Genomic DNA, 14641 nt, shown 5'->3' on the forward strand with positions numbered 1-14641 from the left:
TTTCTCATTAGAACACTGGTCAGTGGATTAAGACCCACTCATCTTATGTATCTTGTTGCTACTGCTAAGTCACTTCAGTTGTGTCTGACTCTGTGCGACCCCATAAACGGCAGCCCATGAGGCTCCCCCGTCCCTGGGGTTCTCCAGGCAAGAACACTGGAGTGGGTTGCCATTTCCTTCTGCAATACATGAAAGTGAAAAGTGAAAGTGAATTGGCTCAGTCGTGTCCGACTCTTAGTGACCCCATGGACTGCAGCCTACCAGGCTCCTCTGCCCATGGGATTTTCCAGGCAAGAGTAGTGGAGTGGGATGCCATTGACCCACTCATCTTATGTATCTTATGTAAGTTTAATTACTGCTTTAAAGGCCCTGTCTCCATATACAGTCATATTGGGGTTTAGGGCTTCAAGATATGAATTTTGGGGATGGACACAATTCAGTCTAAAACAATTACGGTCACCACATACAGAATACATTTTTAGTATTTTAATCTGTTTTTCTTAATGTCTTTTTATACTGAAGAGAATCTCTAAATTAAAATTTTCTCATTCTTTAGCTTTCATAACTCTTAGCATTGAAGTTTTTTTTCCTGTTGCTCCTACTTTTGAGTCCCTTTGGCTTCTTCTGACTATGTATTATTTGCCTGAGAGATATTATTCATGTTCATGACTTCAGTTACCACCTCTGTACATGGTGAATCTGGCATCACACATCCAGTCCACCAATTTTGGCCCATATATCCAACAGCAAACTTCCATGGTATTTGTGGTTTTTATGACATGGGCATCATCCAATGCCTTTTTGAAATGTAGAATCTTGGAACTTGCCCCCTCCCAAACTGTTGAATCCAAATCTACATTTTGGCCAGATCCCCAGATGATGTTATAAATGTTAAGTCTGTAAAGTAGGCTTCTACTTGATTACTTTCTCTGAAGATTTAAAAAATCTTGAACTGAATATGTCAAGAATGGAATGAATTATTAATTAGTTTTCACTCATTCATTGATTTGGTAACTACTTATGGAGTGTACTATATCCTTTACCACTGCTACATTGGTGAACAAAGCAAACCAATAACCCCTGTCTACTTCAATTTTTTACTGGAGTGTGGAAGACAGATAAGAAATAATAAAACACTGTAAATAAGTATGTTATATGCTCAAATAGAAAGTAATATGTGCCATGGGAAGATGAAAATCTTGAGAAAAATAAGGGCAACTATTAAGATAGTGGGGGATACTGAGAAGGTGATGTTTCCTTTCCTTTATTTCTTTTTTAAATTTAAACTTTTTTTAAAAATGGTTGATTTACAATGTTGTGTTAGTTTCTGCTGTACAGAGAAGTGAATCAGTTAAAATATATATGCATCCACTCTTTTTTAGATTCTTTTCTCATATAGGCCATTACAGAGTTTGAGTAGAGTTCCCTGTGCTATAGAGTAGGATTTTATTATCTATTTTATTTATGGTAGCGTGTATGTCAATCCAAATCTCCCAATTTATCCCTCCATACGTTTCCTTTATTTCTTATCTCAGTAAAGAATAAGTCTTTTCATTAGTCACCTGATGGAAGACAATTAAAAGTTATCTTAACGTCTTTACTTTACCTGTGAATTCTAGGTTCCTAATGTTTTTCTGATGTTGACTGACAAGTGTTGTTTTTTTTTTTTTTTCCTATCCTCATACTTCTCCCTTTCAACTTGGTTATAGTCCCCTTGGTTATAGGCCTTGATGCTGGGAAAGACTGAAGGCAAAAGGAGAAGGGGGTGGCAGAGGATGATATGGATAGAATCAACTCAATGGATTTGAATTTGAGCAAATTCCCAGAGATAGCAGAGGACAGAGGAGCCTGGCGTGCTATAGTCCATGAGCTCTCAAATAGTCAGACACGACTTAGCAACTGAACACCAATAGCACCACATGGGCCCCTAAGTGACCTCACTGCACTTCTGTCTGTTTCCACATTACGGCAATGACGGTGATGGCTTTCACTTGCCGGCTGGGAAACTTTAATGGCTCTCACTGCCTTATTAATAAAACTGAAACATCTTATGATGATCAGGATGGCTAACTAGAATCTTGCCTCCTTCTCCCTTTAACTATAATTCCCATGAACACACTCCTCAGTAGCCAAACTAACTGCATATGACTCTCTGAACACACAGTGCTCTCTTTCCTTTTTACCCCTGCTCATCCTGACCTTTGTTGTTTGCTGCTTCTTTTTTTGCATGAAACATGAAAATGTTATCTTTGTATTTCCTGATTCCTCCTCTGTCCTCAAACATGACCCTATTTACTAACACTGTATTATTATTGTGGATTTTTATCAGGATATATATTCTTAGAAGGCAGAGCTATTTTGTTTAGCTGTGAACCCCTGGCACCAACACAGAGCTTGGTATGCCATAGTGTTTAGTATTTTGTGACAAATAGTTGATAGGTGACGGTTTATGGAATGAGTGGAAGTCTTCTAAGAGATGATCCTTTCAGAGAGAATGAGGGCAAAGGCATAGAGGTATGTCTGGAGAATAACAAGCACTTTTGTGGAACCCTAAACTGTGGATTGGGTTGCTGAAATTGAGTGTCTTATATACCTTTCTAAGAAGACTAGATTTCATGCTGTAGAGAATAGAGAGGCATAGATGACTTTACGCAAATGAATGGCATAGTCTGTGGACTACCAGATTTGAATTTCTGTAGATGAATCTCATGGAGGATGGGAGGTGATTGTTAAGGAACAAATGGGAGGTATGTCCTCCAGGTGCAGTGATTCCAGTGAAAAGATTAAGACTTAAGCTAAGGCAATGGCAGAAGCATTGGAAAGGAGGCTGGAAAATAAAGATGTAAAGTTTCCCTACTACGACATATTGGGTGTGAAAGAAGAAATGGAAGAAAGACAACATTTACCAATATTAAAGTTGGAGTTTTAGGGACCATAAAAATATCTATTCATGATCAGTTTGAAAGTCTCCACGTCTACCAACTCATGGGGAAAGGCCCTGATACTGGGAAAGATTAAGGACAAGAGGAGAAGGGGACAACAGAGGTTGAGATTGTAGGATGGCATCACTGACTCAATGGACATGAGTTTGAGCAAACTCCAGGAGATAATGAAGGACAGGGAAGCCTGGCATGCCACAGTCCATGGGGTCACAAAGAGACACAACTAAGCGACTGAATAGCAACATCTGCAGCCATTTGTGCCAGGCCTCTTCATTTCCAGAGGATTCTTTGATTCCAAACAGGTGGTCATTTATGTTGGATAGAAATCAGGAATGGAGTCACACATCTTCTCATTCATTAAACCCCACTCTCTAAGAAAGAACCAATCAATTTCATCAATTATATTTTCGCAGCTGCAGCATGAGAATTGATGTTTGTTCAATCCATTATAGTTAGTGGAACATAGCCATCAAGGAGAGACTTATTTTCTAGTAGAGGAAATCGATAAAATATAGATAATCATTTAACTGTGTTAGTGAGAAGATAGAGCATCTTTTTTCTTTTGACTGAGAATTATTTATAAATTTGTGCTTCCTGTGACCGTTTTGTTATTACTTGTCTGGTCAAGCTTTGCTAAGGAAAGGTGAAAGTGAAAGTCGCTCAGCCGTATCCAACTCTGCCACACCATGATTATATAGTCCATGGAATTCTCCAGGCCAGAATACTGAAGTGGGTAGCCTTTTTCTTCTCCAGGGGATCTTCCCAACCTAGGGATTGAACCCAGGTCTCCTGCATTGCAGGTGGATTCTTTACGAGCTGAGCCACAAGGGAAGCCCAAGAATACTGGAGTGGGTAGGCAGAAAGTGAAGAGGAACTAAAGAGCTTCCTATTAAAAGTGAAAGAGGAGAGTGAAAAAGCTGGTTTAAAACTCAACATTCAAAAAACAAAGATCACGGCATCTGGTCCCATCACTTCATGGGAAATAGATGGGGAAACAATGGAAACAGTGTCAGACTTTATTTTCTTGGGCTCCAAAATCACTGCGAATCTTCCCGACCCAGGAATTGAACCAGGGTCTCAAAAGTTTGATTAAATACTCACCAGACACTTGCCATGGGAACATCTGATTTTCTCTATGATTGCAAATCTTACATATTTGAAAGTTGTATTTATCCTTCCAATAGAGTGGTGGTTTTTTACAACTCCAGCAGTTTTATATCACTAGTTCTTCAAATACCAGTGAGAGAAAATCACAAGTTGAAACTTGAGGCTTAGTGCTTTCAAAATTAGATTTAATTTTTAAAAATTTGATTATTCCAGCTATAATTTATAACCACCCCTGCTGTTTAATTTCACTTTCAAAAAAATTCTTTCAAAAGTATCAATGGGGAATGCGGTTTCATAATTGCAGTATTTTAATCACGCATCCTACAAATTTCTGAAGTTTACTGCCCTTCCAACATTTCCATCTCCTGTCCCTGCCTTTTGGTCCAGGGGACATTTCATCTGGATCAGACTAGTATGTTTTCTTTTTTCCCCCAGAACCCTTATGTATGTAAAAAAGTTCAAAACTAATGTCTTTAAGACTTGGTCTTTTGAAATGCTAGAACTCAAGGTTTTGAGACCTCAAAGCTTTGGCTTTAAAACTGCAAAGTCTTGGATTTCTAAATTGAAAAACTTCCGTTTTGTTGAGTTTCCTCTTTGCGCAATTTATACTGAAAAGGGAAGCAGTATGAGAGGGAAAATAACTTAGCAAATGTATTATACATTGCTCACTCCAATCACTTTTATTTTCATGCTGCTGAAGTGTGTCACATACCTGAGTTCTCTCATATTTAGTAAAGATGTATCGCTTTATGTTCTTAGACACCAAAGAGAAGACCCAGATGGGAGAATCACCCAAACCTACTAAACTTTTAATCAGTAAGCAGTCAGCCAGCTTCTTGTAAGCCTCTGACATTTCTATATGGAAAAGAAAGTAATTAGTACCACTAACTACTGGTAACTACTGGTTTAAATACCAGTAGCTAGTGAGGGCTTTTAGGGAATCTAATAAAGTGACATGTGTCTGTGTGTGTGTATGTACTATTCACAATTTCTTGGACCAATAGACATCACCAGATGGTCAACACCAAAATCAGATTGATTATATTCTTTGTAGCCAAAGATGGAGAAGCTCTATACAGTCAGCCAGTCAAGACCAGGAGCTGACTGTGGCTCAGATCATGACTTACTTATTGCCAAATTCAGACTTGAATTGAAGAAAGTAGGGAAAACCACTAGACCATTCAGGTATGACCTAAATCAAATCCCTTATGATTATACAGTGGAAGTGAGAAATAGATTTAAGGGCCTAGATCTGATAGATAGAGTGCCTGATGAACTATGGAATGAGGTTCATGACACTGTACAGGAGACAGGGATCAAAGCCATCCCATGGAAAAGAAATGCAAAAAAGCAAAATGGCTGTCTGGGGAGGCCTTACAAATAGCTGTGAAAAGAAGAGAAGTGAAAAGCAAAGGAGAAAAGGAAAGATATAAGCATTTGAATGCAGAGTTCCAAAGAATAGCAAGAAGAGATAAGAAAGCCTTCTTCAGCGATCAATGCAAAGAAATAGAGGAAAACAACAGAATGGGAAAGACTAAAGATCTCATCAAGAAAATTAGAGATACCAAGGGAACATTTCATGCAAAGATGGGCTCGATAAAGGACAGAAATGGTATGGACCTAACAGAAGCAGAAGATATTAAGAAGAGATGGCAAGAATACACAGAAGAACTGTACAAAAAAGATCTTCATGACCCAGATAATCACGAAGGTGTGATCACTGACCTAGAGCCAGACATCCTGGAATGGGAAGTCAAGTGGGCCTTAGAAAGCATCACTACAAACAAAGCTAGTGCAGGTGATGGAATTCCAGTGGAGCTCTTTCAAATCCTGAAAGATGATGCTGTGAAAGTGCTGCACTCAATATGCCAGCAAATTTGGAAAACTCAGCCCTGGCCACAGGACTGGAAAAGGTCAGTTTTCATTCCGATCGCAAAGAGAGGCAATGCCAAAGAATGCTCAAACTACCGCACAATTGCACTCATCTCACACGTTAGTAAAGTAATGCTCAAAATTCTCCAAGCCAGGCTTCAGCAATATGTGAACTGTGAACTTCTTGATGTTCAAGCTGGTTTTAGAAAAGGCAGAGGAACCAGAGATCAAATTGTCAACATCCGCTGGATCATGGAAAAAGCAAGGAGAGTTCCAGAAAAACATCTATTTCTGCTTTATTGACTATGCCAAAGCCTTTGACTGTGTGGATCACAATAAACTGTGAAAAATTCTGAAAGAGATGGGAATACCAGACCAGCTAATCTGCCTTTTGAGAAATCTATATGCAGGTCAGGAAGCAATAGTTAGAACTGGACATGGAACAACAGACTGGTTCCAAATAGGAAAAGGAGTACGTCAAGGCTGTATATTGTTACCCTGCTTATTTAACTTATATGTGGAGTACATCATGAGAAACGCTGGGCTGGAAGAAGCACAAGTTGGAATCAAGATTGCTGGGAGAAATATGAATAACCTCAGATATGCAGATGACACTACCCTTATGGCAGAAAGTGAAGAGGAACTCAAAAGCCTCTTGATGAAAGTGAAAGTGGAGAGTTAAAAAGTAGGCTTAAAGCTCAACATTCAGAAAACGAAGATCATGGCATCTGGTCCCATCACTTCATGGGAAATAGATGGGGAAACAGTGGAAACAGTGTCAGACTTTATTTTTCTGGGCTCCAAAATCACTGCAGATGGTGATTGAAGCCATGAAATTAAAAGACGCTTACTCCTTGAAAGGAAAGTTATGACCAAACTAGATAGCATATTCAAAAGCTTTACTTTTGAAAGTAAAGAGACATTACTTTCATATTCAAAGAGACATTACTTTGCCAACAAAGGTTTGTCTAGTCAAAGCTATGGTTTTTCCAGTGGTCATGTATGGATGTGAGAGTTGGACTGTGAAGAAGGATGAGGGCTGAAGAATTGATGCTTTTGAACTGTGGTGATGGAGAAGACTCTTGAGAGTCCCTTGGACTGCAAGGAGATCCAACCAGTCCATTCTGAAGGAGATCAGCCCTGGGATTTCTTTGGAAGGAATGATGCTAAAGCTGAAACTCCAGTACTTTGGCCACCTCATGCGAAGAGTTGACCCATTGGAAAAGACTTTGATGCTGGGAGGGATTGGGGACAGGAGGAAAAGGGGACGACAGAGGATGAGATGGCTGGATGGCATCACTGACTCAATGGACCTGAGTCTGAGTGAACTCCGCGAGTTGGTGATGGACAGGGAGGCCTGGTGTGCTGCGATTCATGGAGTTACAAGGAGTCAGACACGTCTGAGCGACTGAACTGAACTGAATACTTATATAAAGTTCATACCCAGTGAAAACTTTTATTTAAGAGAATAAATTTGAATATATTTTTTAAAAGATGTATTTTTTGTTTATATTGTTAGAGAAGTATTAAATATATAAAAATAAGTAGAGAATTGTAAGAGCTGCCTTCTAAACATTATGCATAACATTATGCCATTTATATTGGCATTTCTTATGAACTTTGGGGTTTAACTGCTTTCTTTGTTTTTCCATTCAGAGAATTTATCAACAGCCTTCGACTGTACAGGACATTCTATGGGGGCCTGGCTGATCAACTTTGTGCTAATGAATTAGATGCTGCTGATGGACTACCATGCTGGAATGGAGAAGACATAGTAAAAAGGTATTTTATGTGTGGTGATCTATGAAAACCTAGCAGCCACTTTCATCTTTGTTTTTTTTTCCCCCCTGTTCTTTAATGCGTTACTTCAGATTTAACTTTGCCCCACAGGTCAGAGGATCCATTAATTCCTTCTCTTTTGTTTGTCCAAGAAAAATTTAATTCTTCTGACATTTTAGAAATGTGGATAGCATTATGTGGTGTTCTAAAAGGTCTCTTGTCTTTGGTATCCGTCTATGGCTTACTGTACAATCTCACTTTTTCTATTAGGTGTTATTTAACGTCTAGCCAATCTGTCTTGTTTCTCAAATATCTTTTTTTTTTTTTTTTACTTTAAATTTATGGCTATTTAGAACGTGAGGACATTTAGTGAAATGTGATACCTGGGCAAAGATTCGTTGATATCTGGGTATATGTCACCACAGTGTCAATATGGGTTTCACAGGTGGTGCTGGTGGTGAAGAACCTGCTGCCAATGCAGTACACAAAGCAGATGTGGGATTTGATCTCTGGGTCAGAAAGATCCCCTGGAGGAGGGCATGGCAACCCACTCCAGTATTCTTGCCTGGAGAATCCCCATGGACAGAAGAGCCTGGTGGGCTACAGTCCATGGAGTTGCAGAGTCAGACGTGGCTGAAGCAACTTAGCACACAGCACAGTGTTCGTGTCCTCCCTACAGTTGTCTCTTTGAGTGTATGTGAGAAAGCGGCATGGGGAGAGAGAGCGAGCGATAGAGAGAGCTGGTACTTTTATGTACATCTGTTGGAGGCATTGTTTATTTATATACTGTCCATTGTTCTCAAGCTCAAGAGTGAATTTTTTTTTTACCTTTTTTTTCTCACTGTCTAGAATTTCTTTGAGTTTATTTTCCTTCGCTTCCTATAACTGGTCGTGCTCTCAAGTAATTTCTTGAGCTTGAGAAAGTCCTATTTTCTCTCTAAAACCATAGTGTTGGTCCAAGTAATTGGCAGGAAATTAGTTGATTTTCTAGTGCTAGTGATTATCATAGAATGTAGGCCTGTGCTGTGTTCGGATTTGAATGTTTTAGTGTATTTTATATTGAGAAATCAGCCAAAAAATAGGGTGTTACATTTTCTGATTTATAAACACACCTACTCCATATAAGGATAGGTAGTTTAGTTACCACAAAAGTGATGATTTCATTTAAAATGTCATTTAGCAAGTTCAATTTGCTATGATAAACATATACTATAATTAATGTGAGTATAAATTCATGTAATAAAAACTTTATTTCTGAGTGATCATACTCATTATAGTTACATTCCTGGTATAGTAGAATGATTACTTATAGTTTATATTCAAATATCTCATAAGAAATCTTTGATTTCACAGAAAATAATTACTGAAGGTAGGAACTATAATTAAATTTAAATAAAATATTCGGCTGACATGGCTAGTGTTCTTTTCTCATTATGCTCCTTCGATGTTGAAATGTGTTCTTAAATATATCTTTCTTGCCTTTACTGAGAATAGTCATGGCATGCATAGTATTTTGAGTTCTTGCAGTATTCATGTTAATAAGATTTCTGCCACTTAGATCTAGTAATTAAATTCTACTTTGACTTATACTTTCTCTTTTCCCATTGTTCAAACCAGAATTGAATATTTTTGTGTATTAACAATTTTTCTACAAGAGCTAATGAGTTTTCATGGTGATTAATGAATGATTTAGTTCAGAATATACATATATTTAATATACAACATTACATTATATTATACATTTGATTCTAGAGCTGCAAGAGCCCTAGTTTCAATTTGTCCCATTCCTCTAGATTATTTGGTCAGGGGGTTGTATAATAGGAAATACTGTTGAAGAAATCAATGGTTTGGGAAAACTTTTCAGAGGGATAGTATTTTTAACTCAAAGATAAACCTACATTTCTCCAAAGAAGACATACAGATGGCTAACAAACACATGAAAAGATGCTCAACATCGCTCATTATTAGAGAAATGCGAATCAAAACTACAATGAGATATCACCTCACACTGGTCAGAATGGCCATCGTCAAAAAGTCTACAAACAATAAATGCTGGAGAGGGTGTGGGAAAAAGGGAACACTCTTGCACTGTTGGTGGGAATGTAAATTGATTCAGCCACTATGGAAGATGGTATGGAGATTCCTTAAAGAACTAGCAATAAAACCACCATATAACCCAGCAATCCCACTCCTAGGCACATACCCTGAGGAAACCAAAATTGAAAAAAACACATGTATCCCACTGTTCTTTGCAGCACTATTTACAATAGCTAGAACATGGAAGCAGCCATGTCCATCGACAAATGAATGGATAAAGTGGTGGTACATATACACAATGGAATTACTCAGCCATAAAAAGGAAGCCCTTTGAGTCAGTTCTAATGAGGTGGATGAACCTAGAACCTATTATACAGAGTGAAGTAAGTCAGAAAGAGAAAGATAAATATCATATTCTAACACATATACAGAATCTAGAAAAATGGTACTTAAAAATTTACTTACAGGGCAGCAATGGAGAAACAGACATGGAGAATAGACTGGTGGACATGGGGAAAGGGGAGGAGAGAGTGAGATGCATGGAAAGAGTAACATGGAAACTTATATTACCATGTGTAAAATAGACAGTCAATAGGAATTTGCTGTATGGCTCAGGAAACTCAAACTGGGGCTCTGTGTCAACCTGGAGTGGTGGGATGGGGAGGGAGATGGTGGGGGGTGTTCAGGAGGGAGGGGATATATGTATACCTATGACTGATTCATGTTGAAGTTTGACAGAAAACAACAAAATTCTGCAAAGCAATTATCCTTCAATAAAAACATAAATAAATTTTTAAAGATATATTTTCTTCTACATGATATATGTTTTAAGACCTCATTCATGGTTTATGAATAAAGAAAGCTTATCTGTAGCAAGAACTCTCCATGGGAAGCATCCACATTTCTGGTAAAGAAAGTGAGCAATTCTCATTATTCTCAGTTGCTTCCACCTCCTGTCTTCCTTTTCCATACCACCCAGCCTCCGGATTGTCAGTTGCTTCCAAGAGCCCTACGTGACTCCACTCTCCTGTGAACACCTTTTACTTCACTTAATTTTCCCTCATATAGCCCTTCTACCTCATCACCTTAGCTGCCATTTTCCCTTCCCTCAGGATGTTTTTCCTCTTTATGTTTTTCCTCTTTTCCCTGTCTCATGGGTCACCAATCTACTCCTTGCCTCACCAGGCCAGCCGATGAGCCTCACACACTAGCTCCCTACCACCTCTATAGGCTACTTCCCAAATGAACATTTTTCAAGCCTGATTGTTTTCCAGCACTCAACTAAGGTTTCATAAGAATCATCTCATTGAATTCTCCCCCAAATTTTCTTCCTAATGCTTTAGAGTAAGCTGATTTTGTGGTGTCTCTTTTCTGCTCGATCTTGAGAAAACTCTTTTCTGTACCTTAAATTGTAATTTCATTCATGGCTCTGCTAGTTTTTGATATAAACTTAGATCAGGAATTTTTTTCAATGCAAAGTCTATGCTAAAATATAAATATCCATCATATCTGGTTTAACATGGTATATTGACCATTGAATATTACGTGGCAGTCAAAAATGATTCATGTTTATATTTGCTAAAGCAGAATAAGTTCAAATAACTATTAAATAAAGATAGTTAAAAGTTGGATATTAAGTATTTTATCAGAAGATTTGAATAAGTAAAAATACTAATATTGGTTCCACATAGAATATTTCTGGGCAGTTATGTGAAAACTGCTAATATACTTAAAGTACTGGGGAGGCTTTATTTTTTATTTGCATTATATTTATTGATTGATATTTAATGAAAACATGTTACAGTGATGTTAGAATTATGGGCCATTATTATTTTCTTCTTTTTATAATTCTTTTTTGAGATAAATGCACTATTTTTATATTTTGTTTCTAACCAATTTTGACTTTTATAGTAATTTTATGATATAGATTTTTCAAAAAATTGATGGATATGTTTTAATACTGAACCACTGAATTTATCTAAAATGGCTTTAATGTAAAGTCAAGTTCTGATGAATTTTACAATCCTGAACTATTAGCTGCTTTTTCCTTGAGAAAAACAAAGTATAGTGTGAAAATACTAAGATCCCCAAATAGAATATTCATTTTAGAGACCCAAAGTTGATTGAAATAAATAATGCCATCAAATTTTGAAGAAATGAATATTAAGTGAATGTATACCACATTTGGTGGAGAAGGAAATGACAACCCACTCCAATATTCTTGCCTGGAGAATTCCATGGACAGGGGAGTCTGGTGGGCTACGGTCCGTGGGATCGCAAAGAATCAGACACGACTGAGTACACAGCACGTACCACATTTGGAGATAGTAGGAATTTTTATTTTGCTTTTATATGCTGGGTTGTAATACTCTGAGATTTAATCTAGAGAAATTATGCCAAACACATCAATAGGATAAATTTGTGACCCAGATTGAGGCTATCATTTACTATAAGAGTGAAGTGATTATTTTGGCAAGATTTCTTCTCCTGGAGGCATTTTTAAGGAGATGATTGATAACATTATTTATGTGCATAGACGTCCTGCCTTAAAAAAATAGGAGAACCATACAGCTTGTTTCAATATTATGACAGGCCTACAAACTGGGTCAAATCACCTTTTTGTTCATCAAAAGAGGTGGAATTCCTTTGTGGTTGAAGATGAAATATGTCAAATAGCTGTAGCATATTAATTTATGAAACAATCTCTTTTAGTTCAAATGATTTTGAACAGTGCATATATACCGTATACACTATCAAGACACCAAGGTACATAGCTCAAGCGATTCCTGATTAACGATGAAAATGTATCACTAAAATCCACATAGTCTCTATCTCTTTCCTCCCATCTTTTCATCATGAAACAAAAGTGTTCTCTGAAAGGCCTGCCAGTGTCTACTCTGCTGAGTTCCCTGTGGTTGCAAATTGATTGTTTGAAGGCTTTCACTTGTCTTTCTGAGTACTAAAGTTCAGATGACAGCTGCTTAATTTCCAGGCTTTCTTTTTCCTTTTTGATTAATAGACAGATAATCCAGTAACTCTCCTTCGATCTCCAGGAATTTATGACTTCTGCAGCAACTCTTAAACTAGCCAATAGCTGTTAAGTATTCTATTAAAATAAACAATCCATGTGATTTCTACTTCATCTTGATGTAGTTAATATTCTATAATGCTATTTTCTTAACACAGTGTTTTCTTTTTGAACTCTTCTGCTAAGGTGCCCCATGTCAACATATTATAATTGAATTTAAAAAATCAGAAAAGAATATAAAACCTGAAAAAAAATCTGAGATTTTATACTTATGTATTATCAGTTTTCTTTCCATCAAATGACATTTTTCCTGGCCATAACTTTTTTTAATCTCACTTTCCCCCACTTTTTACCCATTATTTATCTGCAAAACTACTTCATCTTCAAATTTTCTGTTTCTTCCTGACTTTCCTATATTCAGTTATATGTTCTTTTTTTTTTAAAACCCCCAGCTTAGTTTCCAAATGTCACAGACATTTAAACCCACTCAGGTCTCAAGATTGTACTAATGTAACAACTGGCTGTTTTTCCTGTGTTGCTTATGCAAAGGCAATATGTTCTTTATGACTTTAACACCAGCTTGTTTTCTATTTTTTACCCCTTGCAATTTCTACCTATTCAATCAGGTTAATATTGAAGCATACCTTTGTAATAATCATCATTGTTATCATACCTTTGGCTTATCTTACTTGGTTTGGAATTGGAGGTCACTTAAAATGAGTGATTATGAGGCGTCCCCACTCCTACTCCATCACAACAATCTGCCATGAACTTTGATAGTTCCACTATTCCACTAATATGAAATAATTTTAAATTAAATACTTTTTTCCATACAACTCTATATACAGTTTTGCCAAACTCTCACTTAAAAAATTATTCAAGTATAGTTGATTTGCAATGTTGTGTTAATTTCTGCTATACAGTAATTTACTTTAATATATATATCCTTTTTATTTTCTTTTCCATTATAGTTTAATCACAGAACATTAAATGTGGCTCCTTCTGCCATATGGTAGGACCTTGTTGTTTATCCAGTCTATATATAATAGATTGCATCTGCTAATTCCAAACAATTTCCCACTGTTTTTTGAGTCCTAGTGAAGTGAACCCCCTCATTTGTGTTTTATTATAACCTCTAAATTCACCATAATTCCTGTAGTACTTTTTTGCATTTATATGTCATATATCTTCTTATCTACTGAAATTTATTTTATAACACAGCTTCTGTATTATCTGAGAGGCTAAGACTGGTATCATTGAACACAGCAATAATTTTTAAAGCTAACAGAACTCTGAGGAAAAATCTTTGATAAATGCTTTAATATGAGAAGAGATTTGGTGACTTGGGGGTGTGGCTTGGTGATAACATTTGGGTGAGTCATACATGCTTCCAAAATGAATTTGAGTGTGTGAAAAATGAGAAGAAAGGAAATGAATCATAAAAGTTCCTACCTATGGCTGACTCTGGATACTGATTTTTTTTCTAACTTAACCTTAGTATTATGCCTGTGTCATTCTGTGCACGCCCATAGACATGTTAATGAAATCACAGTCTAAAGAACTCAGGAAAGCTCCTGTCTTAGAGACTTATTAGGTATGATTGTATTTATCACAGATGAGGCACCTGGGCTAGTGGTGGATGAAAGTGTCATGATGCACCCAAGGTCAAAATTCTGAGTCTACTTTCTTCAGTATAGGAAGAACTGAAACATTTTTGCTCTTTTGTGGCAGGAATAGAAAGTGTGGTTTTAGATATATTACAGAGTGCTTATATGCATGTGTTCATGCTCAGTCTGTCTGACTCTTTGCAATCCCATGGACTGTAGCCCACCAGGCTCTTCTGTCCATGGAATTTCCCAGGCAAGAATATTGAAGT

At 37.1% G+C, this 14641-nt stretch overlaps 1 protein-coding gene across 3 annotated transcripts in view; it reads left to right on the plus strand.

Moving 5' to 3' along the window:
- Positions 1 to 14641, plus strand: part of GPC5 (glypican 5) — a 710259-nt gene that overhangs the window by 381570 nt on the left and 314048 nt on the right. For all 3 annotated transcript variants that reach the window (XM_055542771.1, XM_055542772.1, XM_055542774.1), the window contains exon 5: positions 7578 to 7703. In XM_055542771.1, the coding sequence (XP_055398746.1) occupies positions 7578 to 7703 (126 nt within the window). The remainder of the gene's footprint in view (positions 1 to 7577; positions 7704 to 14641) is intronic.

Source organism: Bubalus kerabau, chromosome 12 (genome assembly GCF_029407905.1).
Source record: "Bubalus kerabau isolate K-KA32 ecotype Philippines breed swamp buffalo chromosome 12, PCC_UOA_SB_1v2, whole genome shotgun sequence".
NCBI lineage: Eukaryota > Metazoa > Chordata > Mammalia > Artiodactyla > Bovidae > Bubalus > Bubalus kerabau.